Source organism: Amphiprion ocellaris, chromosome 20 (assembly GCF_022539595.1).
Source record: "Amphiprion ocellaris isolate individual 3 ecotype Okinawa chromosome 20, ASM2253959v1, whole genome shotgun sequence".
Lineage (NCBI taxonomy): Eukaryota > Metazoa > Chordata > Actinopteri > Pomacentridae > Amphiprion > Amphiprion ocellaris.
Genome location: NC_072785.1, coordinates 5,175,525 through 5,203,484, shown reverse-complemented (window position 1 = coordinate 5,203,484; position 27,960 = coordinate 5,175,525). Strand labels below are relative to the sequence as shown.

Here is a 27,960-nt window from a genome sequence, read left to right as displayed (position 1 = left end):
ATTCCCAGTTCCAGACACACTGAAGCATCCCCACAGCATGATACTGCCACCACCATGCTGGGTTCTACGCCTCTCCCTTCTTTCTCCAAACATAAGCAACATCTCTGTGGCCAAAGAGCTGTAGTTTGGTCTCATCTGTCCAAAGGACATGTTTCCAGTCTTCATAATGTTACTCAAGGTTGTCCTCAGCAGACTTCAGTCTGGCTTGAAGGTGTCTCATCTGTAGAAGTGGAGGGTTTGGGTTCAGTCCATTTCTGTGTCTTCTATGGCGCTACATCTCTTGACTTGGCTCAGTCATTAACTAGTGTTTTGGTTGTTCTGGCATCTTTAGACTGTTGAGAAACATGGAGGTATGAGATCCCAGAATCAGCCACATGGGTGAGACTCTGGCAGAATAACAGCTAAATAAGGGAACATTGTGATCTTATAACCTGTGATTTATAATTGATCAAACCAGAATGGCTGTTGACTTCCTATTAGCTGAAAAAGGGGGTGTATGTGCTATGTTTGGAGATCAGTGTTGCACTTTCATACCCAACAATACAGCTCCTGATGGATCAGTAACCAGAGCGCTGGCTGGCCTGAGGTCGCTCTCCAACGAGCTGAAGGAGCATTCTGGCATCTCTGACCCACTCACTGACTGGCTGGACTCATGCTTTGGTAGATGGAGTGGTTTTATGAAAAGTTTTGTTATTGGAGCTATGATTGCTATTGCTTTGCTTCTTTGCATTGGCTGTTGTTGTATACCCTGTGCTAGATCTCTTTGCACTAGGATGATCCACACTGCTCTAGGTCCTCTTCCACCATCCTCTGGGATGCAGATGCCGCTGCTGCTGCAGGGTGAATTGTGGGAATATATACTCATTAATGTTTGATAATGTTGGATGCTTACTGCTAAATTGCTTATAATAGTTAATCAGAAAGATGTATTTGCTAAACAGATATACAATGCTTATTATACTGAGTGACACTGATTCATTTCTAAACATAGCGTGCCCTTGTCATTTTTTCAAACAGCAGTAGAAAAGTAGCTTTTGTTGCTGTGCAGAGTATCATTGTTTTACAGGAAAACAGAAGAAGAACCAAGGCCACGGGAGCGAGTCAGCAGCACATCAGAGAAGGGAGGAACTGGAACTCACCCAGCGGCCTGCATCTCAACACTTAGATAGTCACACAACTCTGTTAGATGATAAAATACTGGGTCAGGGAGAAATAGCCAGTCTGATGCTGCTTGAACTGACTGAACACTTAGGGAAAGGTATTCAGACCCAGAGCTCTGTATTGCACATTCAATCTTGGTGTAATAAAGACTCTTTTTAACCTGAATTGAATTCTCCTGACTACTACATCAAAAGAACTGGAGGAAACAGCCTAACACATTGTTTTATTCTTTTATGATTAATTTCAGAATAGGCTGATTTCCAACATTGTGTATAGTAAAAAAAAACTACTTTGCTGTCAGTATCCCCATTTCATTGTTTCCCTCTATATGTGGCAGTGCCAAGTGCCATGTACTAATATAAAACCACTGCAGCAGTTTCTAGCAATGATGTGATGCTACATGTATTTTCTGTCGTTCCTCCAATGTGTTGTTTAGCTCAAGCCTTGCATATTGAATCATTTGTGACCAGTTTTAGAGAATAATGAGTCAAGAGGCATTCAAGTCACTGTTGCTAACCTAAAGCAAGAGACCGGTGCTGTTTGCTTTATTTTTTAAATTTTTTGCTTTGTTTTATTTTGAGTCCTGTCCTCAGATTCGTCATTAGTTAATTCTTGGATATTTTCGCTGATTCTTGCATACTTCTTATCTTCCTCATGAAAATTGTCAAATGAGACCAAACATCACATTATTGTCTGTTTCCGTTACTGAGATATACGTCAGGGAATAAAACATGAGTTTGTAGTCAGTGAAATGTCTTTATTGAAGCTGCTCTGTCACATTGGTTTTAAGAGAAGCAGAGTACTTGAAGTTGGGCCTCACCCAAGGAATTATAAACTTGTGCTGTGACTGCACTCTTTGCATTCAACAGTGTTGACTGTTCTATCATGTCTCAGGGTTTCCACGGACTGAGAACGTTCTGGTGCTGATGTCCAAGCATGGAATCATTCAGTTTAGAAGGGGAGAGTAGAACCTGGGTGGGACATGTGGAATCTACACTTCACAGATGTTCACTAAACTCTTCAAATGCAGACTACCTGTAGATGCTACAATTTTCCTTATCCTTAAATGCATCACATGCATGGGTTCACTGTTGCACTACTGAGCTCAGAGAATCCTCCAGTTCCCACTCACTGACAGGTAGGGGACCAAAAATGAGTTTGAAAAGATAAAATAAGGTGTTGTGATGTCAGCTTTACCTCAACTGAGTGATTTTATCCAGAGACACACAGACCTGCAGGATGTCAGGTGACCTAGCAACCAATCAATCAATCTGTCTGCACTGAAACCATGTCTGGTCACATGCTGGAGATCTGTGAGCAGATTTGGGCTGGGATTTTAGTAATACACACGCTGAAGTTCAACTGTCTTTTTAAACTTGGAAAGTAATTTCTATTTTCTAGCAGCACACTGATTGGTCTCATTTAGCCTCATGCCTGTGATGCAGCTGCTGGTTGGTTTACAGATTTAGGGATGTGGAAAGTTGGAAGAAGCCTCTTTGGACTCCAGAGGGAGCTGTGGGAATTAAGATGCCAAGTGAACCATTACTTGTTGGGGTTGAAACTCTTGGAGGGGTCTGAAGGTCTTGAAGGTTCTTAAATCTAGCAGCTCCAGAATACATTCATCACACATCTGAAAAATGCTCTGATAAACTCCCATCATACATCTCTTCAGTCTCTGTGTTCTTTTGTCCACCAGGAGGAGTCTTTCCTTTCTACTCTGGTCAAGTTTGGAATCCGGAGTGGGAAAACTGCTCACCTGGCCATGGAGGTGGACGGCTTGACGTTTCACCCCACACACTCTGACATCATCAGCAGACTGCTGGAAGTAACACAACGCTCCACCACGCTTTGATCAGCTCCTCCTGAACATCAGTGTTTTAGAGAGTGATGTGTGATGGGAGTGGGTCGTGTACTTTATGCCATCATTGAAAATCAACTGTTAACTTGCTTTTTCACATCTGAATGAAACAGAATTAACATTACAAGTGCTGTTTGTATCAACTGCCAGAATGTTTGTGTGTACTGTACACAGTAAATAGTTTGAAATTAAAGCTACATTTAAATAATAGCCTGTATTTAGTCTCATCAACATGTGTTCATTTCTCCAAAACATCACATTTCCCTCCACTGTTTATTCTGTCCATGGATCGACTCGTGTCTCTCTTTAACACTCTTTCAGCTCCACAGATATTCCTCTCTGTCAGGGGTTCTCCATTCTTTTCTCTTTTCTGTTCCAGCTTTTCAAAGATTAACCACATCTAACTCCTCTCCACCAAACATTAACTGGAATGAAAAAGATAAGAGAAGACTAGAATGTTTGATGGAGCAAACTTTGACCAAGTTATATCATGTCCTCCTCTACCCCTGCAGTCACTTTTCACTGTAGCTGGACTGAAAACACACCTGGCTGTAAACTGCACTGACAGGACCTCCTCTGTATTTGGGGCTGCCTCAGGAATGAGTTAAAAACTGAAGATTAACCACAGAAACCACTTTGTCCACTGACAAGACGACAGTAATCCCAGTTAAAGTAGGAGTGTGTGTTCTGAGATGCAGCATTCAGGTAGTTTAGATTGTCTGAGTCCTGCTGAGTTGAGGCTGTTAATCAGGCAGAAGGACTCCAGGATAAGAACCACGACGGGATTAGCTGATGGTAAGAACCAGTTTATCACCTTCAGTGCTTTAGTGTGACACTGGAACTCCACACCTGCAATATGAGATCATTTAAAACCCTAAACTTCATGCTGAAAAGTTGATCAATTTCTATTCAAATTTCAATTATCAAATTTAAAAGTTTGTATTAGTGTAGAAATTATGCACCAGACATTTATCAGAAACTGAAAAAGTTCAGCTGCTTGTTATTGAGGAGCTTTAATGGTTTTATTTAGCTGGTCAAAGAAAGTCACCTTTAAAGTAAACTGGAATTCACCTGTTGTAGGTTACCTATGCTCAGCAGCTGCTAGTTGTCTCTGAAGCTTAGCCTTGGCCTAACTTGGCTTTTTATGAACTTTTTATTAGCAGCAATAGTTGTTCTTAACCCTCCCCTGATTCTTCTCCCCTACATTCCTGTATCCCCCTCAACCTAACCTGTCAAATAACGCCAAAAAAATAACTTTAAAAAAAAAGAATCAGTTGTTCCCATAAAATCAAGAGTCACTGTTTTACATTTTCTTGAGCTAATGCTTGTGAAGACACTGTCCCAAGTGTCTGTTGGAGTTCTCACCAGAGAATGAGAAGTTATTTCTCTGTGACTGAGTGTGACGGAGGAAAAGCTGAGTACTTGGCCTCTCAGTCTCTGGCTGGTTACCTGGAGAAGGTTCTGCTGAGGGACTCTGTGGTTCTACAAGGGAACTTTAACACTCACATGAGCAATGATGAGGAAACCTGGAGGGGGTGATTGGGAGGAACAACATGCCTGATCTGAACTTTAGTGTTCTGTTATTGAACTTTTTTGCTCGTCATGAAAGGTTGATGATGGACTTTGTAGTCGTTTCATTTCACCTGTGGCTCGTGTCTCAAACATTTTGGTGAAGAGAGGAGCACAGCTCTCAACTAATTACCATGTAAAGGTGAGCTGAATCAGATGGCAGGGAAAGCTGCCGACAGATCTGGAAAACCCAAACGTGTGAACTGAGAATGTCTGGTGAAGACCCCTGTCCATGAGACCTTGGATGCTTCAAGAAGGGAAGGGAAGGCGTGGCCCAGGTTGTGTACAGCCAGGGTGGAGAGCTGCTGACCCGGACTGGAGATATTGTTGGGTTGTGGAAGGAGCTCTTAGTGGGACTCCTTAAACCGGTTACCACATCCTCTGCTTAGTAGGCAGAGGCTGAAGACTTGGAGGTAGCCTTGCCGTTATCCATGACAGAGGTCGTTTGGTGTGTCAAGACTCTCCTTGTTGGCAAGGCGACGTGTGGATGAGATTTTCCACCAGATGCTGAAGGCTCTGGACATCGTCCGTCTGGCTGTCTTGGCTGACACGTCTCTTCACCGTGGCATGGACATGGAAGGCGGTACCTGTGGAGTGGTAGACCAGGGTGGTGATTTCCATCTTTAAAAAAGGGTACCAGAGGGTGTGCTCCACTACTGGGTTGTTACGCTGCTCAGCCTCCACAGGAAAGTTTACCTCAAGGTGCTGGAAGGGAGGCTCCAAACTACTAGCCGAGTGTGAAGAGGCTTGGATGAGAATCTGCACCTCCAACACAAAACAATGGATTGTTCCCTCCAGGTTGGGGAGGAGTTGCAGTCTAGTGAAGGTGATGAAGTATCTTGGGCTGGTGTTCATGAGTAACAGGAAGATGGAGTGTGAGATGGATAGGCGGCTTGGTTCAGTTTCAGCAGTAATGCAGGTACCAGACTGTTGTGGTGTGGACCAGTTGATCTACGTTCCAACTCAAGTTCCATTGAACTCTGGATTCTGACTGACCTGATGCTAGATAAGCAGAAGGAACTGAGTGGATGGATGGATGAAACTGAGAAGCTCCCTTTTTATTTTTTAAAATATCTCTTGTAGGAAGATAAAAACATATAATCTGTAAGTAGCTGAACTGGCCACTCCATGTCCTAATATATATCTAATGAAAAAACAGAAAGACATGCTTCTCCTTTGAGGACAACAGAAGTTTTAGGACAAAACGTGAAACTAACTCATATGTTGAAACTAATGTTTAGTTTTGTTCTGACCACATTAAATGTGTCTGTCAGGATACCAGCAGGCCGGTGTGGTCGTCCTGCCCAATCATCTAGCAGATGACTTTGAAGCCTTCTGTCGCAGTAATCCCGCCCCCTTGCCGCTCCTTTATCGCAGCCAATCAGGAGAGACTTCCTGTCCACCTCTGGCTAAACATGCTGACATAAGGTAACACACACATTCATCGCACACTCAGTTAGACATTTCAGTTCGCTGTTTTATTTTTTCTTCCCTCAATATGACACAACAGAAATATAACTGACCAAAATCCAGAATGTCAAAGCCTCTGCTTCTTGTGATTCCTCAAATGATTCTCAGTAGCAGTTCGAATGATTCACCTCTGTACTGACATATTTCAGGAGATTTCATCTTAACTCAGGTTCAGTTTGCTTTAATTACTGTCATGAAATAAACTTCAGGGGGAATGAAAAGGATAGCAGAGTGTAATTATTTACTACGTTTAGTTAATTACATGTTGCATGCTTTCAGAATGAACTCAACATCTGAAACTGAACCACACAAATGAGATGCTAAACTTAATCTGTAATATTTGACCTTCAGTGGTTCTTTGAAAATGAAAATATTAAAATACAGATTTAACTTTAACAGCCCTGCTACTCTCACAGAAGGTTCCATACTTCTACCAATATTACTGTGTGTTTTAGTGACTTTGGGATCATATCTGAATAGAGAACAGTTGCTTCACTTTTAAGTACAGTCAGATTAACAGATTTGACTCTGCTCCCACTCCTCCCCCCTCTCATCAAAGCACCAACCAGCCAGCTCCTTCTTCACACCTCAGCTCTCTACCACCACCATCACCCCTCCTCCTCTAACTCCCCACCACCACCATCACCCCTCCTCCTCTAACTCCCCACCACCACCATCACCCCTCCCCCTGCCACCCTCCTCCACCACCCCCAGCCTCTCCATAACAGCTGATCAGGTGAGAAGTGAGCTTAAAAAGATGAAGACCAGGAAAGCTGCAGGTCCTGATGGAATCAGCTCCAGACTCCTTAGAGACTGTGTAGACCAGCTCTGTCAGGTGCTGCTGCACATCTTTAACCTGAGCCTGAGTCTGGAGAGGGTTCCTGTTGTTACAACTCGGCTCTTCAGTTGCAACAAAGATGCTGAGACCACCACTGTATGATGCAAAAACAAAGCTTTTATTGCCCAACAAAATACTGTGCCACGGCTGCCCAGGCCCAACTCAGCCAGATCTCTATGAGGGACTGGAGCTCCCCGGACACAACGCTCCTGTCAGCGAGAGGCCCCGACTGGAAAAGGAGAGCGATTAAGTACTGCTGAGCCACTGATTGCAAATGTGGCTCGGTCAGGTGGCGACACTCAGCTCCTGATCAGGCGCACCCGGTGGCGAGCTGGAGGGTCGTCACACTGTGTTATGGAAGACTTCCTGCCTGGTTCCTGTCTCTAAGACCAGGAACCCCAGGGAGCCTAACCACTTCAGACCTGTGGCCCTCACTTCTCACCTGATGAAGACCATGGAGAGGATCGTCCTCAGGAACCTCCGTCCCCAGGTGAGCCCACATCTGGATCCACTGCAGTTCGCCTACCAACCGAACATTGGAGTGGATGATGCAGTGGTCTACCTGCTGCACAGATCACTGACTCATCTAGAGAACACCAGCAGCATTGTGAGGGTCATGTTCTTTGACTTGTCCAGTGCTTTCAACACAATCCAGCCTTCTCTGCTCAGGGTGAAGCTTGAAGGAGCAGGAGTAGACTGTCACCTGGCTGCTTGGACCATCGACTACCTCACCAACAGACCACAGTACGTGAGGCTTCAGGACTGTGTGTCTGATGTGGTAGTCAGCAGCATGGAGGTCCACAGGGGAAAGTCCTCTCCTCCTTTTTCTTCACCCTGGACACATCAGACTTCGATTATACCTCTGGGAGCTGTCACCTCCAGAAGTTCTCCGATGATACAGCCATTGTTAGGTTTGTATCTGAGGGGGATGAGAGGAAGTACAGGACGGTCATCTCTGACTTTGTTGACTGGTGTGAGCGAAACCATCTGCAGCTCAACGCCAGTAAGACGAAGGAGATGATCATCAACTTCCGCAGGAGGAGGACACCCCAGACTGCACCGGTGAACATCCAGGGTTTGGACATTGAGATGGTGAACTCATACAAATACCTGGGTGTTCACCTCAACAACAAACTGGACTGGACACATAACACAGAGGTCCTGTACAAGAAGTGGTCTCCACCTGCTGAGGAGACTGAGGTCCTTTGGAGTGTGCAGGACTCTGCTCCAGACATTCTATGACTCTGTGGTAGCGTCTGCTATCTTCTATGCAGTGGTCTGCTGGGGAGCAGGGAGCACTGAAAGGGACAGAAAGAGACTAAACAGAAGGTCAGGAGGAGGTTCTGTCCTGGACTGTTCCCTGGACTCCATAGAGGAGGTGGGTGAGAGGAGGATGTTGGCAAAGCTCACATCCATCATGGACAATCCCTCTCACCCACTGCATGATACTGTGGGGTCTTTAAGCAGCTCCTTCAGCAGCAGACTGAGACATCCACCCTGCAAGAAGGAACGCTATCACAGGTCCTTCATTCCATCTGTTGTAAGACTGAACAACATCAGCATCACTGGCTGATGTTAACATAAACTGGACTTACATCATATCATCTTAAATCATGGTAAAATCTGCACAACAATTCCTTGCACTGCTGCATTATTTATAGTTAGTAATACTGTATTTATTCATATCTCATCCTTCATTCTTGTATATATTGTATATATTATTGTTATTATAATTATTATCTTTACTGTACATATAGTTAGTGCTGCTCTGAAAGATTTTTGCTGCTGTAACAATAGAAATTTCCCCTGACCTGGGGAGTAATAAAGGACCATCTTATCTGATCTGATCTGATCTGATCTGATCTTATCTTATCTCATCTTATCTTATCTTATCTTATCTTATCTTATCTGATCTGATCTGATCTGATCTGATCTGATCTGATCTGATCTGATCTGATCTGATCTGATCTGATCTGATCTGATCTGATCTTATCTTATCTTATCTTATGTCTTAAACATAGACTGCCCCCTAACACAGATGTGAGGTGTGAACAATGATCTGGTATGCAGTGATTCCATGTTACATTCTTTATGAATATGGGTTGCTACAATTCAGCCAGTCATATTGTAAGGTATGTTTCTGTATGGAGTTTCAAATTCATGCTCCATGTGCCCCCTTTTAACTTTGAGCACCTGCCCCTCCAAAGGTCTCTGCACGGCCCTGTACAACAGACAGGACAGCAGGGGAGGAAGGGGTTAATATATGGGAGGCTGAGCAGTGTGGGAGTCAGGTCACGGCTATAATCAATAAGAAAGAGTTGGAGAAAGTTAGAAAGTGGAGACAGAGAGACGTGGAGGGGGCAGGTAGAGAGGGGGTGGGAGACAATAAAGCTCAACTGATTTGAATTCTATTCCTAATTCTCTGCTGGTTAGCTGAAGGCGGCGGATGATGAGAGATGGAATGAAAGCTCAGTTTGATTCCTGCAAATGAAAAACAAGAACAGAAACCATTATCCTCCACACACATTCTGTATACAGCAGTGGGCAGCGCAGCACCACAGTAATCTGATTACTCCTCCAGTTACAGGAGCTCAGCAGAGTGTGAGGCTGTTTCCATATTAATACGTCTGTACTGGTCTTATGTAACAAGTCCTCAGTCAGCAACATCTCTGCACACCTTCATGCTCATCTCATATATTATATATCATATATTAGGAGTCAGTGTGGTTCAGCTAATGATCCCACTGCCTTTATTTGTCTTGTGTCTAATGTTTTACATTTAATGTCCTGCTGTGACTGCTGCTGTGTAGAACATGAGCGCCCTCTGCTGGACTCCACTCCAGGATCTGTGCTGTCTGGATGTAAATCAGCTGAAGAAATCCATCCATTCATTTCCTTCCGCTTCTTCCGCTTCCCCAGCCCCGGATAAGCTGAAAAAAGTCATTTAATTTCAAGGTTGTATTACTTTCACTTTTCTTTGTACATATTGAACTTTACTGTATTCCAAACATACACTGTAAAATATGAAAGCTTCAAAGGACTTTTTTGTTGAATGATTGACTGACTATATTCAAATCAGGAAAAAATAATCATTATTTTACAGATATTTGCAGTTCTCTGTATCTCACACTAACTAGTACATAATGTCTACATCAAAATCTGTGTTTTTTAAGTTATTTGTTCTTTTACAACACGTGACCATAACTTACACAGTTTTACTATATTTACATCAGCAAAACAAAAAATGTAAAATATTTGACAATTTGCAGTTTTTTAACATTACACCATTGTGAACATGTTTTTTTTTTTTTACCATATTTATGTATTTCAATTGATCTATTTCTAATCAAATAATTATTCCTCACACCTCTTTAAACTGATGGTTTTAAAATTAACAATTAGAACATGTTTTAAAGACAAACGTTTACGAGTAATTGCGATGAAATGCTCCAAAACGTACGTATCGGTTATGTTCCACATATTTCACTTTTAATTTGAGAATATTTTAACCCATTAAATTTCACGTGCTGAAGCACTTGTACCTGTGACCACGTGTTTCTGCACTTTTAAAATTCATGTAATTTTTTTTTTTGTGAGGAAAACCAATCCATGAAAATAATATTTCAATCTTAACGGGCTGTTTAAAATAATTAAAGTTGACTTTTGTATTACCTCTCAGCCAGTCTTAAGTCTTTCCTATTAGTACTTACATCTATCTACACAGCAAATTTGGAAGTGTTAATTCAACTCCTACAGAGTTAATCTCAACACTTCTAAAGTGTTTATATTGGTCCACTCTAGATCGAGTTAAAACAACACTTTTGAAAGTGTTCAACAGTTTACACTGTGACAGAGTTGGAACAACACTCTCAGTAGTTGAAATTTAACACACATCAGTGTTGAATTTACACTACACTAGTGTGTAGTGTTAAAAGTCAACACTATTAGTGTAGTTTTTAACACTGAATAAGGTTTAAACTATATTAACTCTATGGAAAGTGTTATAAAATTCTAATCTAAATAAACATCTTTTATTATTTAGTTTAAAAGTACTACTGGGAATCAAATAATAACCCCCAATTTTACTCCCAAAACAATGCATGTCACTTGACTTTACAAAGAAAACAACACAAGTTGCAGTTTGAATCAGCTTGTATTTCAAACAAGCACACCACATAAAAACAGCACTGCTTTGCAATACAACACAGGTCACAAAATATGACAAGTGTGGCACAATGTATATTTTTTCACACATCTCATTAGAAAACTGTTTGTCATAGGGTCTGTGATATATCAGTTCCTTAACTGGGAAAACAGAAAATGAATCTGCTCTCTCATCAACACAGTATGCATTGAAATGATCATCAAAATAAAGAGTGTCCACTCTGCAAGTCAAAAGGAAAGCTTGCCCATCATGCACAATGATGTTGGTGATCTTTCTGAAAATAGGTATTTCCATTTTTGTTCCAGTACAAATAAACATACCAATCTGATATTCTGTTCCATAGTTCTTCACCCAATTCGTGGTTGACACTTCACAATATAAATTAACATCAAAAACAGAACTTAAAACCTCACCTCCCTCGAGGTGATCAATGGTTTCGTTTTTCACTGGACCAAACTCAAATCTCTGAAAATTAAAATTCTCCCAGTGGTAAGGCTAACTGACTCTGGTGTTGTTTCACCAATGATTTTGTGATATTTTTGAAATTTTTCACTGATCTTTTAAAAAAGTTGTGTTTGGCCTCAAACCTCATGCACCATACATGAAGGAGTGGACCTATTTTTCGAATACAACGTGGATAATGTAGCATGAAATGATGCTTTGGAAACAATCTTTTTTGTGAAAACAAACATTTAAATAGCTTATGGTGGTCCTTAATCAAGTGCTTCAAATAGTTTGTCATACCGTTAGTTACAATGGGTGAAAAAACTATATTCACAATCTGAATCAAGAGGAGGAGCAGATTCCAGTAACAGTTATTTCTTTCCAATACATCACCAAAAATAAGAGGAGTATTTCTTACAAGACACCATGACTGAATTGCATTTAATCCAAGATCCTTGCTAGCCTCATCCATTTTCAACCCACTTGGTCTATTTTTTCTCTCAATATAACCATAGTTGAAAGTTTGGATCCTCTGTGACAATGATTCCAAAGACAGATACTTCTGGTTTACAAGGTACTGAAAGACAAGTTTGAGTTCGTACTGTACTACACCTTCAAGTAAATCGTGCATTATGTCAACTGCATAGTTGTCAGAGGTGTGGAAAAAATGCAATGTATTGAGCAAGCATGTCTTTTTGACACCAAATGTGGAACTCAACATAGGATTTTCATGTAGAGCTGCACAGTGTTCTGCATGGATTTCCTTTGTACGAAAAATCATGCCAGGGTCATCTTCAGTAAAGACAGACTGTGACTCATCCTTACTTGTCAAACAAAATCTACAGAAATATGTAGCACTGAAGGACTCAACAAAACTGAACAGTCCATGTAAACCTAGGTTGTCACCCGTTACTTGTATAACAGAACCAAGCAATGGTGAGTCTGAGAAAGGCACCTCAATTCCTTGTGTTTCAAGTATTTTAAGATCGTCAACAAGAGGCTTTAGGATCTCATCGAACCCATAAGTCTTCAGATCTTGTGAGTGAAAGAGTGCCACAACATGTATATTCATCAACACAGAATTATATTTTGGGGGCAGGTTCCTCAATATAAAGTAAATACAACCGAGTTTGTGAATACCTTTCTTTGAACCTAAGGGATTTGCTGTCTCAAACTCGTCAAAATAAAGTTGAATCTGTAGAGCATGCTTTTTCTGAGAAAACAAAATGTTACTCTTGAAGTATGAACCATCACATATGTCTTTATAAATGCCTTCTTCGTGATGTTTGGCTTGGAAGAAACTTTCACATAATTCAGTGTTCTTGAACATTGACTTAAGAGTTCCCAGGATGGGTGTGTACACAAATTTATCTGTTACAGGGACCTGACAGTAAACGCCAGTTGTTTGATCTCTGCGAACATCAAATCGCACCCCAAGAACATATTCGACAGGCTCAACAATTTCCCATTTGTCCTCAAAGAACTTCTGACGTTTTACTCTTGTGTTCAAGGATGAGAAAGGATTTCCTAGTTGATCAAAGCACTTTTCCACCTTCTTTTCCAAATCCGTACCTTGAATTTCTGAAGAACAGCTGAGAACTGCCTCTCTTGCTTGTCTATTAATGTAATTTACAAGGTCCTCCATGGATCCCACCATTGCTTGGACTGTGCTCTCAGCAACACCAGATGCTTGCAACTGTGCTACAACAGAAGCACACATGTTTAACACATGATCATTGTCAACAGAGAGCTGGGTAGTTGTTGGAGAGGCTTTGTTGACTGTCTGTGAAGTTGAGGGCTCATCAACTTCATTCTGAGTGTCCACATTGTCAGCAGTATTAGTCACAGCAACATCTCTGTGGAAATGAACAAGATGCTTCTTGAAACCTGAATAAGTGCAAAACAAAGAAGAACATCCCTGGCTGTCCACATTTTAAGCGTAATGTCTTTCCAGGATATAGACCATGGTGAAGTCTTAAATGCTGACAAAGCAGTGCAGAACTTTTGTGGCATGCCTTACAGACATAACAAAGAAAAATATTTGCATCCATGGATATTTATCCCCTCACGCATCATGAAAAAATCTTGCTCTTAGTTCCTTGACTCTGGGAGTTTCCTTGGCCTTTCCGATGTCAATGTTAAAAACTGTGGTTTGGATGAACATATAGAAGTTGTAGAGGGATTCATGGTAACTGACACTGAAGATGAAGTGTGCTTTGAAGAGCTCATCGAAAGCTGCAAGGGATGTCTGTGCCTTGCAAGGGATGGCCTTGTGATCAATGATGACATAGTATCTTTGGATGCTGCTCTTCTTTTCACCAACACCAAGGAGGAAGGGCTGGCCCGGCTCCACACCAGCAAGGAAGGTTTCAACACTGGCTCCCATCTTGAACAAAACATAAAGAATTATGAGAAAATATGCCGTTGTTAAGTTCAAATGTCTACCTAAGCAAATATAAAAAGTGCTTCAACCCAAGAAGTAGGATCATCAGAATAACTGCAACACTACTATTTGCATACCTGCAAATATCTCACAACATGGTCAACAGCCTGGCATGGGCTGATTTTAGCACTCTTCTTGTGGCCTTTGGGGGTGGGAGGAAGCAGGTGAACCAACAGAAGAATGCTGGACAGATCACTGTCCCAGCCTAGGGGAAAAATAGGAGAAATATTAGACTCATTCACATCATAAATAATTGAGACATTTCAAAGAGAAGAATGAGCCAAGCTAACCAGACCCACCTGAGTCATGCTGCAATGACATGAGTTCTTCAATGTGCTCATTAGAAGTCAGTTTTTTGCAGTCTGCCAGGATTCTAGGCTTGAAAAAGGTAGGCCATTTTGCCAAAAATCTGCCCGACACTTCCTCTCCAAACATCATGGTGAAGTCTTGTTCAATCTACAGGATAACACACACTGTATACTCATGCACCTTAAGCATATACTTTGAGTAACAATTCACTTACAAAAGAAGTTGTCTTTCTTACCAAGCCAGTGATGTCGAGGAATCGTGGGAAGATGTCAAAGACTGTCGAAGAGCACTGCTGATCTTGAACCAGTGTTTGGCGGTACTGAAATGTGGCCCTCATTCGCTCTTTGATGGCTGATTCATCAGTTGAATGTTTCAAAAAGGATATTGCTTCATGACAGTGCTCACCAAGCAGCTGCTTATCAGTGCAGAGAACATCCCTCTTTCTCTTTGGACTATCTTGATAGGTTGTGCTTGTGGAGCATCTCTGGGGCTGAGCTGCAGTGTTGCCCTGAACAGTCTTTATCCTCCAGGCCAAGTAGCCAGATCCACTCTCTGGGTCATAGAAGTGTTCCTGTAACATTAAAACAATAGATTGTTACATAAATTCCAAACATATTACTGGTCCATAAATTGACATACAAGTTTTTAATTTATAAACTTACATATCCCTTGTCCGACTATAGATCTCTGAGGCTGGGAAATAGAGAGATGATGCCTAGAGCACATGTACTTCGAACAGAGATGGGTGGGCTCCTCCTGAAAGATAAACATGGCATTGCTACAACAATTCAGTGTTTAAAAGATACAAATTTTGCTTTTTCTTGCTTCAGTTAGTAGCAGTCCCTCAAATTTAGTTTTTGTATAATGTTTTAGCCTTAAAACATTGCTTTATTGATATGTAATCCCTTACAATGAGTATGCTTGTTTTAAAAATAATTTCTATATTAAGTAAAGAACATTATGAATATGAAACTTATCCATGAATTTCAACCATGCTGGCCACAAGAAGGTTTACCAACTTTCTCCTTGTGCTATCTGTCAATGTTTTCATTTTGTCATATTCATCCAAAATAAACTGTCCACCTGGTTTAGCCTTCAGAGCATTTCTCACCATCTAAAAGATAAAGAATAATAGTTAGAATTATCCATCACCATCAGTTTAACTACACAACATCTTTGTGTCTGATATCTGATAACTAATAGAATTTGTTACAAAAGCAACACACCTCTTTTGCTGATTCCCGTTCAGCATGGGTTCTCCTCCCTCCGTTTGTATGAACAATCACTGTTGCATCTGATGAATCAGAGGATGCTAGCGAGGACACTCCTGACACTGACCCAGATGAGTTGTCTGACATGGGTGACTCCAGCGAAGTATATGAAAGATCATGCTGAAGTACAACTGTAAACAATTTTTTACCAAATGTAAACACAAAATGAAAAAAAAAATCATGTGTTCTCCACAATATTCATTATACTCCTTCCCTAACAAGGTTGAGTCTCACCTGTTGACTTTTCCAATGCCACCCCAACAGTGAGGTTCCCTGCCTGCAAGAGCTCCTCAAACACATCTGCATCAACTTCTGTCCCTGATTCATCTGTCAGGTGCAGCTCAGTCTCAAGTGGAAGATCTAGCTTTTGAATAACTGATAACAATATTAGATTTAGAGCAATAGAAAAAATACAATAAGAACATTACCTGGCATTTTCTACGCTTGTTTTTGGCAGGACATGGCTATCATTAACAAAATATTCAAATACCACATAAATTCAATAGGTGTTATAACATGTAGCCACAAACGTGGGCTGTATGAAAAGTGATGCCAACCTTTTTGAAGAAATGTGTTGAAATCATCATAGCCATCTTCAGTCTCAGCCACTTTGACATACTTCTGTGTTTCACCAAATCGCACCTTAACCAACATGATGCACTATGAAGAAAAAAGGACAAAAGACATCCACACTGTGCCATCATTTACACTATGATCACCATGGATGTGTAGAGGCAGGAACATTTTGCCTAGCTTTACTAGACTCTGAGTATTCGTTTTAAGTTTTAGCATTACTTGCTACCTGGACGATGGGAGCCACCAGCACAGTGACGTGCTACTGAAGCTTGGCCTGCTTGCTAGAATGACGGCTCGCTAGTTATTCTGCTAAAAACACCCACACTTACCCGTAAACAGTGGTACACTATCAACTATGCTCCGTTAGCTTAGCAAAATAACGTCGCCCTGAGACATAAACGTGGCAGCGACGTTAAGATACACAGCTACGTAAGTGGTACTCACCAGCATGTGTGGCTGCGGTAACGTTAGCTTGAAAAGTTAGCGTTTTTTAATCTTAAAATGTTTTAAACGAAGCAAGGCTTGGCGTGGCTGGTGTGGTGGCCCAGTGTGTGGAGGTGTTCCTCCGGTGGAAGGATACAGCAGGAAGTCTGCAGCAGCTGTCTCGGGCAAGCAGCAGCAGCTCAACCGAACCCCTACCCCCGGTCCATGTAATGCCAACAACCATTCGACAAGACTAGATCAAAGCTAATTGTACTCCTCACCAACTTGACATGGATTTGATTGTCGAAATGACAAGTGGCCTTAAGATTTTTTTCTGGGAAATATTTGGTTAACCCGCCATGCACGTGTTACATCACTTTAGGAAACTCTGACCCCTTACAAAATGTGCAGCTGTGCAAATGTAGCATGCTAAACAAATGTCTATTCATGTAGGTTACACATATGTTTGTATATTTATCGACACTTGTGTGCAAAAGCGACAAATAGCATACAACAATCATGCTAACTTACCTTGCCGCGATGTTAGCTGCAGACAGGTTTCAGCGACACCTATTGTTGTCACAAATAAAATACTATTGCATAGAAGTGTTATTAATTAAACGTGCCGACATTCATTTAAGCGCACAAAGATCCTCATTAGTACAAGGGAAAAGACAGCTGTGTTCCGCTGCAGCCGCTCTTTAGGCAAACACGTCACAGATACGTTGGAATGCTGGGAGTTACTCTATTAAGTGTTGATTTTAAAATCAACACTTTACAGAGTTGTTTAAATGTACCTCTGTGTATTATCACCAACTCTTTTGAGGGACTAACTCTCAGGTAGTTGAATTAAACTAAACAAGTGTTGAACTGACACTGTATTTTTAACTAACAACACTAACACTGGAATTTTAACACTTTTGAATTTGCTGTGTATCTATCTATCTATCTATCTATCTATCTATCTATCTATCTATCTATCTATCTATCTATCTATCTATCTATCTATCTATCTATCTATCTATCTATCTATCTATCTATCTATCTATCTATCTGTCTATCTATCTATCTATCTATTTATCGATCGATCGATCGATAGATAGATATAATACAGTTGTAGATATTTGTGTCACCTGAAGTTCTGTGTACAGTATGATATATTTATAAACTTGCACTCATATACATTTAAATATATTTAAATTTTCCTTGCATTCAAACACAAAAAACACGGTCGATTTAACTGACATATATTGATTTATTGATTTACATGTTCAACAAACAAACAGGTCAAAACGGTACATGTTCACATTTTTAAAAGTATTTTTAGAACTATTCATTCATTCTTTTTTTACTGTATTTTAATTAGTTCACGTATCTGCCCCTTCTAACAACTCTTGTAGTATCTGACTGTTTTTAAATGTTTTGTTTTCCAGCCAGATCGTCACTTTGAACCGAACACACAACTTTGTTCTTATAAAAAACTAAACATAAAATCGTGTAAAGTGACATTTTTCCCCCACAAATCTCAGCTCACATGTTGTTTTGATCCACACTCACTGATGCTTTATTTGACCTCCGTCTCGTCAGGTTGACAGAAATGTTGGACACAGAAATGATTCTTGTTTGGAGCTGATCTGCAGCTGATGGAGCAGACTGGTTGAGTCCATCTTATGGTGATATTCAGGGAGTCTGAGGCGGATCAGACTCATCTGGACCGGACCTTCAGCTGTGAGGATCTCAGAGTTCCGTTAGTTGGAGTGAACCAGCAGCTGATGGACCACGTTGGATCCATCAGAGGAGTTCTTCTGTTTCCAGCTTCCTATTAAAGCTGCAGAGCGGAGCCGCCGGCGCATAGCAACGGCTCCTGGGATGCGCGCGCCGCTTGTGGGCGGGGCCAATGGAACGCCGTGCACCTTTGCCTTCATCATTGTGACGTGACGTGACGCTCACGTCACTGTCGACGGATTCCAGTTCTTAAATAGGGCTGCAGCAGCCAGTTTCCACAGTTCATCTGCAGACAGACGGCGAGAGGAAAGCGACCCAGTTCACAAAAGTCTCCAAGAGAAGCACAAACAGCAGCTATGGAAACCAGAAGATGCTTCCAGAAAGCACCGATCAGCGAGGGCACTGTTCGTCCCAAACTGTTCAGCCACAGACCCTCAGGACGTGATGAACGTCCAAACTCAGACTTCCAGCTTGAAGGACACGCTCAGAATTTCTCTGAGTGTTGAACTCAAAGCTGAAGAAAAGTCCAAATTTAGTGTCGACCTTCAGGAGGTGGAATCATTCCACAATGAAGGAGACATAGAACTTCTGGATGTGGAATCAGTCCACAGTGACGAAGACATGGACCCTCAGGAGGTGAAATCAGTCCACACTCTGAAGGATGAAAAAGAAGAAGAAGACGGGGATCTTCAGGAGGTGGAAAGAATCTACACTCCCATATATATAATGAGTGAGACACTCGACAGCGTCCAGAAGGATGAAAAAACCCCAAAAAGTCAGAAGTCAAGAGAAAAGTTTAAACTTCGTGTCGACGTAGTTGTCGATTCGCTGCTTCTTTACATCTTCAAAGAAGCTAGATACGGCAGAGAATCAGAACACTTTGACACTGTGTCTGAGCGGCTCTTCAAGAGAGTCTGGGCTGAAGTCCAGGATGAAGACTATGATCTGTCCAAACGCAACTTTAAAAAACTCAACAAGGGCATTTACAAGAAGATCTGCAAAAGGTTGCAAACCAAAGATCCAAAGCTTCTTGTGAACCTCTTGTTGTGGGACTGCGCGGATGACACAGTCGACTCCATTATCAAGGAAGCCCTGATGAACCCACCAAAGAAGTCTTCCATAAGATCCAGAATGACTGGAATCTTCAAGAGATTCTCTGGTACTTCCTGAGTCCACACTCTGAAGGATGAAAAAAGACGAAGAGGCCCTGATGAGCCCACCAAAATATCCATGTTATCTGGTACCTTCAGATAACTCCTGCACAGGGAGAACATGCAAGCTGCATGCAGGGGGATCCTGGGAATTATTATTCATATTATTATTTTTATATAATAAGTATTATTATTTTTGTATAATAAGTATTGTTATTTTTATATAAGAAGTATTATTTTTAATAGATAATTATAATAATGCTTCTAACAGCAAAACAGGATAAAATCATATTTTTATACATACATATTGAACATCTGTTCAACAAAAAATAATATTACAAGAAACTTATAAATATTCAAATAAAGATGAAAAAAACTTCACATGTGCTGTTTACAAAGTGTGTGTATCATGTTAACTGTTAAAAAAGACTTCTTTTATGTTCGACTGGAAAGTTATGCTATTTTCATTATATTTAAATGAACAAAAATAGCATTATTTTACAGATATTTGCAATTTTTAAAAATGTCTCAGTTCTCAGTTTCAGCGTTAGCTTACAAATTTACCTTATCTTATTCAATTACAGAAGTATCTAGTAAAACCACAGAAAGAGTTTTGATTTACTGATTTACATGTTCAGTGCAAAAATTTTAAAAAAGGTCAAAACTGTACCTGTTCATACAAAAAAATGTATATTTTTGCCATTCTTTCATTCTTTTTAAGTTGTGTCCATAAAATTACACAGTTTTACTGTATTTAATTATTTTACATATTTCTTACAGAGGAAAATCTTTGACTTCAGATTTAGAGTTTTAAAAGTCCTCAAATTTGTAGTTACAGACTTGTAGTTTTTGATCTGTGTCTTTTTAAAGCCCAGTTGGTAAATGCTGCAGAGTCAGTTTAAGTCACAACAGTTGGTTTTTAGTCCTTGGGCCATGCAGGACCCAAAATTTCATGAGGTGACCAATTCTTTTTGGTATTTTTAACTTGCTATATGTCTCTAGTTTGCATTTTGATATGATAGCCTTTGCAGACTCACAGCTTAATATATATTATCACTGGTTTAATGGACATGATCCACAATGAAATGCATGGGGCCTGAGCCAAAAGTCCTAACAACATGACAGGACAGAATTTGATAGGATTTTTCCTCATTACGAAAAAATAAGAAACGCCACATGCTACACATCATCATCTGTATTAATAACTTTACAGCACAGAACAATATTATAACAAACTTGAGACTGACAGAGATTTCGTTGCTATGGTAACAAGATATTCTATAAGTGGGACGGAACAATAGAATAGTGAAAGTTTGACAAACGGATTCAAAGTAAAATTCTATTGAAGATAAAAACCAAACACTAACCATGTCTTGTGATTTTTGGTCAGTGTGATACAGCAGACTATAATTTACACTTAAGCATACAAAATAGCTATTTAAATGGTGTCAAAACTGTCAAAATTGTGATGAAAAGTTCAAAATGTAACCCAATTATAACAGACTGCTACCAGAACTGATCATATGCCAAAAACACTATTACAAAGACTATTTCTATTATTAAGTTAAATTTTCAAATGCTTTTGCAGTTTTAATTCTAATTACATTTTTAATCAATTCTGTCCCATTGCGCTGCGCAGGAGCTTTTTCCAAATTCAAAGGTAATATTCTGAGAACAGTAGAGGGTCATAATGAGACAAAAATCTATCTATCTATCTATCTATCTATCTATCTATCTATCTATCTATCTATCTATCTATCTATCTATCTATCTATCTATCTATCTATCTATCTATCTATCTATCTATCTATCTATCTATCTATCTATCTGTCTATCTATCTATCTATCTATTTATCGATTGATCGATCGATAGATAGATATAATACAGTTGTAGATATTTGTGTCACCTGAAGTTCTGTGTACAGTATGATATATTTATAAACTTGCACTCATATACATTTAAATATATTTAAATTTTCCTTGCATTCAAACACAAAAAACACGGTCGATTTAACTGACATATATTGATTTATTGATTTACATGTTCAACAAACAAACAGGTCAAAACGGTACATGTTCACATTTTTAAAAGTATTTTTAGAACTATTCATTCATTCTTTTTTACTGTATTTTAATTTGTTCACGTATCTGCCCCTTCTAACAACTCTTGTAGTATCTGACTGTTTTTAAATGTTTTGTTTTCCAGCCAGATCGTCACTTTGAACCGAACACACAACTTTGTTCTTATAAAAAACTAAACATAAAATCGTGTAAAGTGACATTTTTCCCCCACAAATCTCAGCTCACATGTTGTTTTGATCCACACTCACTGATGCTTTATTTGACCTCCGTCTCGTCAGGTTGACAGAAATGTTGGACACAGAAATGATTCTTGTTTGGAGCTGATCTGCAGCTGATGGAGCAGACTGGTTGAGTCCATCTTATGGTGATATTCAGGGAGTCTGAGGCGGATCAGACTCATCTGGACCGGACCTTCAGCTGTGAGGATCTCAGAGTTCCGTTAGTTGGAGTGAACCAGCAGCTGATGGACCACGTTGGATCCATCAGAGGAGTTCTTCTGTTTCCAGCTTCCTATTAAAGCTGCAGAGCGGAGCCGCCGGCGCATAGCAACGGCTCCTGGGATGCGCGCGCCGCTTGTGGGCGGGGCCAATGGAACGCCGTGCACCTTTGCCTTCATCATTGTGACGTGACGTGACGCTCACGTCACTGTCGACGGATTCCAGTTCTTAAATAGGGCTGCAGCAGCCAGTTTCCACAGTTCATCTGCAGACAGACGGCGAGAGGAAAGCGACCCAGTTCACAAAAGTCTCCAAGAGAAGCACAAACAGCAGCTATGGAAACCAGAAGATGCTTCCAGAAAGCACCGATCAGCGAGGGCACTGTTCGTCCAAACTGTTCAGCCACAGACCCTCAGGACGTGATGAACGTCCAAACTCAGACTTCCAGCTTGAAGGACACGCTCAGAATTTCTCTGAGTGTTGAACTCAAAGCTGAAGAAAAGTCCAAATTTAGTGTCGACCTTCAGGAGGTGGAATCATTCCACAATGAAGGAGACATAGAACTTCTGGATGTGGAATCAGTCCACAGTGACGAAGACATGGACCCTCAGGAGGTGAAATCAGTCCACACTCTGAAGGATGAAAAAGAAGAAGAAGACGGGGATCTTCAGGAGGTGGAAAGAATCTACACTCCCATATATATAATGAGTGAGACACTCGACAGCGTCCAGAAGGATGAAAAAACCCCAAAAAGTCAGAAGTCAAGAGAAAAGTTTAAACTTCGTGTCGACGTAGTTGTCGATTCGCTGCTTCTTTACATCTTCAAAGAAGCTAGATACGGCAGAGAATCAGAACACTTTGACACTGTGTCTGAGCGGCTCTTCAAGAGAGTCTGGGCTGAAGTCCAGGATGAAGACTATGATCTGTCCAAACGCAACTTTAAAAAACTCAACAAGGGCATTTACAAGAAGATCTGCAAAAGGTTGCAAACCAAAGATCCAAAGCTTCTTGTGAACCTCTTGTTGTGGGACTGCGCGGATGACACAGTCGACTCCATTATCAAGGAAGCCCTGATGAACCCACCAAAGAAGTCTTCCATAAGATCCAGAATGACTGGAATCTTCAAGAGATTCTCTGGTACTTCCTGAGTCCACACTCTGAAGGATGAAAAAAGACGAAGAGGCCCTGATGAGCCCACCAAAATATCCATGTTATCTGGTACCTTCAGATAACTCCTGCACAGGGAGAACATGCAAGCTGCATGCAGGGGGATCCTGGGAATTATTATTCATATTATTATTTTTATATAATAAGTATTATTATTTTTGTATAATAAGTATTGTTATTTTTATATAAGAAGTATTATTTTTAATAGATAATTATAATAATGCTTCTAACAGCAAAACAGGATAAAATCATATTTTTATACATACATATTGAACATCTGTTCAACAAAAAATAATATTACAAGAAACTTATAAATATTCAAATAAAGATGAAAAAAACTTCACATGTGCTGTTTACAAAGTGTGTGTATCATGTTAACTGTTAAAAAAGACTTCTTTTATGTTCGACTGGAAAGTTATGCTATTTTCATTATATTTAAATAAACAAAAATAGCATTATTTTACAGATATTTGCAATTTTTAAAAATGTCTCAGTTCTCAGTTTCAGCGTTAGCTTACAAATTTACCTTATCTTATTCAATTACAGAAGTATCTAGTAAAACCACAGAAAGAGTTTTGATTTACTGATTTACATGTTCAGTGCAAAAATTTAAAAAAAGGTCAAAACTGTACCTGTTCATACAAAAAAATGTATATTTTTGCCATTCTTTCATTCTTTTTAAGTTGTGTCCATAAAATTACACAGTTTTACTGTATTTAATTATTTTACATATTTCTTACAGAGGAAAATCTTTGACTTCAGATTTAGAGTTTTAAAAGTCCTCAAATTTGTCGTTACAGACTTGTAGTTTTTGATCTGTGTCTTTTTAAAGCCCAGTTGGTAAATGCTGCAGAGTCAGTTTAAGTCACAACAGTTGGTTTTTAGTCCTTGGGCCATGCAAGACCCAAAATTTCATGAGGTGACCAATTCTTTTTGGTATTTTTAACTTGCTATATGTCTCTAGTTTGCATTTTGATATGATAGCCTTTGCAGACTCACAGCTTAATATATATTATCACTGGTTTAATGGACATGATCCACAATGAAATGCATGGGGCCTGAGCCAAAAGTCCTAACAACATGACAGGACAGAATTTGATAGGATTTTTCCTCATTACGAAAAAATAAGAAACGCCACATGCTACACATCATCATCTGTATTAATAACTTTACAGCACAGAACAATATTATAACAAACTTGAGACTGATAGAGATTTCGTTGCTATGGTAACAAGATATTCTATAAGTGGGACGGAACAATAGAATAGTGAAAGTTTGACAAACGGATTCAAAGTAAAATTCTATTGAAGATAAAAACCAAAGACTAACCGTGTCTTGTGATTTTTGGTCAGTGTGATACAGCAGACTATAATTTACACTTAAGCATACAAAATAGCTATTTAAATGGTGTCAAAACTGTCAAAATTGTGATGAAAAGTTCAAAATGTAACCCAATTATAACAGACTGCTACCAGAACTGATCATATGCCAAAAACACTATTACAAAGACTATTTCTATTATTAAGTTAAATTTTCAAATGCTTTTGCAGTTTTAATTCTAATTACATTTTTAATCAATTCTGTCCCATTGCGCTGCGCAGGAGCTTTTTCCAAATTCAAAGGTAATATTCTGAGAACAGTAGAGGGTCATAATGAGACAAAAACATAAAATACAAGAAAGAGTCATTTCTTCCATGTACCAGCATCATATACAATAAAGGCATCATTCAAGTTCATTCAAAGTTAATCCTAGAAAAGGATAATTAACCTTAATTAGAACTATAAAAGACAACATAACTAGACATCTCAGCAGTTTCTTCAAAGGACCTGAAAATAAACTTTCACCTACCCACCAATAACTCTTTCTGTAGGAAAAAACAAGTGAAGGTGAAGACACAATTATTATCAAATATGCATGAAAAGATGCATTCATTTGGATCTGATGGATTTTTTATTTATATATATAAATAAAAATATTGCTCACATAGTTTTGATTGTTGACTTATATTAGATGTGATCTTTGCTTACTGCAAGATTTAACCCTCTGAAACCCAGATATTTTTTTTCCCTTTATAAATTATTTTTAGCACGCCTCTAATCAAGAAAACAATGAGACTTTTTCATTTTTGGGATTTTGTGAAAACATTGCACAATTGCAACAGTCTTAGTGTAGGCAAATATTAGCACTATTTTTAACAAAGTCCACTGATGATTAGGCATTGATGATCAATACTATCAAAATATATATCTTAAAATGAATTGTATTGATATGAAATAGTTGAATATGGCACAATAAAATGCAAATTCATTTAACAAGTCAAAACTGTAATAGCATCCATGCTAGAATGCACTTCCACACAATAAAAAACTATAAGAAAATGATGTTATTACAACTTTCTTTTGAACTTGCAAAAGTGGGATTGTACTACATCAGTCCTCTACAATTTGTTCATATTTACATTCTGGACTTTGCTTGAACATCATAATGATTTCTGGTGTCTGAGGACTCTTAATTGGTGGATGTCATTCTCCTTAGTGACTCCTTATATGTGAAACTGAAGGCAGCAGTTTTTTGATCTGTGAAGCACAAATGAACATCACACTTGTTGCATGCAGTTGATGTACAGTACCTGTTAATATACTGTTAATCCTATAGTAAATTAATCAGGTAAACATTTAACATAAACCCCATAACCTATTTATATACAGTATGGACACTGCATATATATAATTCCAGTCAGGGCTTTGTGCAGACCAGTCAGTAACGTTCACTTTGGTCTTCTGGAGGTAGATCTTCACCAAGAGCGACATGTTTTACGTCGTTGTCATGTTGGAAGACAAAGCGACGACCCAGACCCAGTTTAGCAGCTGACTGCTGGAGGTTTTCTTTTAAAATCTTCATATATCCTTCTTTTTTCATGATTCCTTTAACCTTGACCAGATTCCCAGTTCCAGACACACTGAAGCATCCCCACAGCATGATACTGCCACCACCATGCTGGGTTCTACGCCTCTCCCTTCTTTCTCCAAACATAAGCAACATCTCTGTGGCCAAAGAGCTGTAGTTTGGTCTCATCTGTCCAAAGGACATGTTTCCAGTCTTCATAATGTTACTCAAGGTTGTCCTCAGCAGACTTCAGTCTGGCTTGAAGGTGTCTCATCTGTAGAAGTGGAGGGTTTGGGTTCAGTCCATTTCTGTGTCTTCTATGGCGCTACATCTCTTGACTTGGCTCAGTCATTAACTAGTGTTTTGGTTGTTCTGGCATCTTTAGACTGTTGAGAAACATGGAGGTATGAGATCCCAGAATCAGCCACATGGGTGAGACTCTGGCAGAATAACAGCTAAATAAGGGAACATTGTGATCTTATAACCTGTGATTTATAATTGATCAAACCAGAATGGCTGTTGACTTCCTATTAGCTGAAAAAGGGGGTGTATGTGCTATGTTTGGAGATCAGTGTTGCACTTTCATACCCAACAATACAGCTCCTGATGGATCAGTAACCAGAGCGCTGGCTGGCCTGAGGTCGCTCTCCAACGAGCTGAAGGAGCATTCTGGCATCTCTGACCCACTCACTGACTGGCTGGACTCATGCTTTGGTAGATGGAGTGGTTTTATGAAAAGTTTTGTTATTGGAGCTATGATTGCTATTGCTTTGCTTCTTTGCATTGGCTGTTGTTGTATACCCTGTGCTAGATCTCTTTGCACTAGGATGATCCACACTGCTCTAGGTCCTCTTCCACCATCCTCTGGGATGCAGATGCCGCTGTTGCTGCAGGGTGAATTGTGGGAATATATACTCATTAATGTTTGATAATGTTGGATGCTTACTGCTAAATTGCTTATAATAGTTAATCAGAAAGATGTATTTGCTAAACAGATATACAATGCTTATTATACTGAGTGACACTGATTCATTTCTAAGCATAGAGTGCCCTTGTCATTTTTTCAAACAGCAGTAGAAAAGTAGCTTTTGTTGCTGTGCAGAGTATCATTGTTTTACAGGAAAACAGAAGAAGAACCAAGGCCACGGGAGCGAGTCAGCAGCACATCAGAGAAGGGAGGAACTGGAACTCACCCAGCGGCCTGCATCTCAACACTTAGATAGTCACACAACTCTGTTAGATGATAAAATACTGGGTCAGGGAGAAATAGCCAGTTTGATGCTGCTTGAACTGACTGAACACTTAGGGAAAGGTATTCAGACCCAGAGCTCTGTATTGCACATTCAATCTTGGTGTAATAAAGACTCTTTTTAACCTGAATTGAATTCTCCTGACTACTACATCAAAAGAACTGGAGGAAACAGCCTAACACATTGTTTTATTCTTTTATGATTAATTTCAGAATAGGCTGATTTCCAACATTGTGTATAGTAAAAAAAAACTACTTTGCTGTCAGTATCCCCATTTCATTGTTTCCCTCTATATGTGGCAGTGCCAAGTGCCATGTACTAATATAAAACCACTGCAGCAGTTTCTAGCAATGATGTGATGCTACATGTATTTTCTGTCGTTCCTCCAATGTGTTGTTTAGCTCAAGCCTTGCATATTGAATCATTTGTGACCAGTTTTAGAGAATAATGAGTCAAGAGGCATTCAAGTCACTGTTGCTAACCTAAAGCAAGAGACCGGTGCTGTTTGCTTTATTTTTTAAATTTTTTGCTTTGTTTTATTTTGAGTCCTGTCCTCAGATTCGTCATTAGTTAATTCTTGGATATTTTCGCTGATTCTTGCATACTTCTTATCTTCCTCATGAAAATTGTCAAATGAGACCAAACATCACATTATTGTCTGTTTCCGTTACTGAGATATACGTCAGGGAATAAAACATGAGTTTGTAGTCAGTGAAATGTCTTTATTGAAGCTG

General features: G+C 39.7%; 2 protein-coding genes across 7 annotated transcripts; one reads left to right on the top strand and one right to left on the bottom strand.

Annotated features, from left to right (window-relative positions):
• Positions 1 to 3,411: 3,411 nt before the first annotated feature.
• LOC118470647 (putative hydro-lyase OCAR_7359/OCA5_c07590) lies at positions 3,412 to 10,585 on the top strand. 2 transcript variants are annotated; one of them, XM_055006123.1, is made up of 3 exons: positions 3,412 to 3,814; positions 5,863 to 6,016; positions 6,618 to 8,763. In XM_055006123.1, the coding sequence occupies exons 1-3, from the start codon at positions 3,712 to 3,714 to the stop codon at positions 6,682 to 6,684; spliced, it is 324 nt and encodes a 107-aa protein (XP_054862098.1). In that variant the 5' UTR covers positions 3,412 to 3,711; the 3' UTR covers positions 6,685 to 8,763. The 2 variants fall into 2 exon arrangements, with proteins under 2 accessions (XP_054862098.1, XP_054862099.1); XM_055006124.1 differs by lacking the exon at positions 6,618 to 8,763 and adding an exon at positions 9,707 to 10,585 and having other exon boundaries at positions 3,424 to 3,814.
• A 2,843-nt stretch (positions 10,586 to 13,428) lies between these two features.
• LOC129347294 (uncharacterized) lies at positions 13,429 to 17,452 on the bottom strand. 5 transcript variants are annotated; one of them, XM_055006121.1, is made up of 9 exons: positions 16,086 to 17,452; positions 15,763 to 15,903; positions 15,484 to 15,659; positions 15,341 to 15,371; positions 14,920 to 15,013; positions 14,493 to 14,828; positions 14,248 to 14,404; positions 14,026 to 14,153; positions 13,429 to 13,891 (listed from the first exon to the last, which is right to left on the bottom strand). In XM_055006121.1, the coding sequence occupies exons 6-9, from the start codon at positions 14,592 to 14,594 to the stop codon at positions 13,571 to 13,573; spliced, it is 708 nt and encodes a 235-aa protein (XP_054862096.1). In that variant the 5' UTR covers positions 14,595 to 14,828; positions 14,920 to 15,013; positions 15,341 to 15,371; positions 15,484 to 15,659; positions 15,763 to 15,903; positions 16,086 to 17,452; the 3' UTR covers positions 13,429 to 13,570. The 5 variants fall into 5 exon arrangements, with proteins under 5 accessions (XP_054862096.1, XP_054862094.1, XP_054862095.1 ...); XM_055006119.1 differs by having other exon boundaries at positions 14,920 to 15,659; positions 16,086 to 16,188; positions 16,549 to 17,452; XM_055006120.1 differs by having other exon boundaries at positions 14,920 to 15,659; positions 16,086 to 16,188; positions 17,059 to 17,452.
• Positions 17,453 to 27,960: the final 10,508 nt, after the last annotated feature.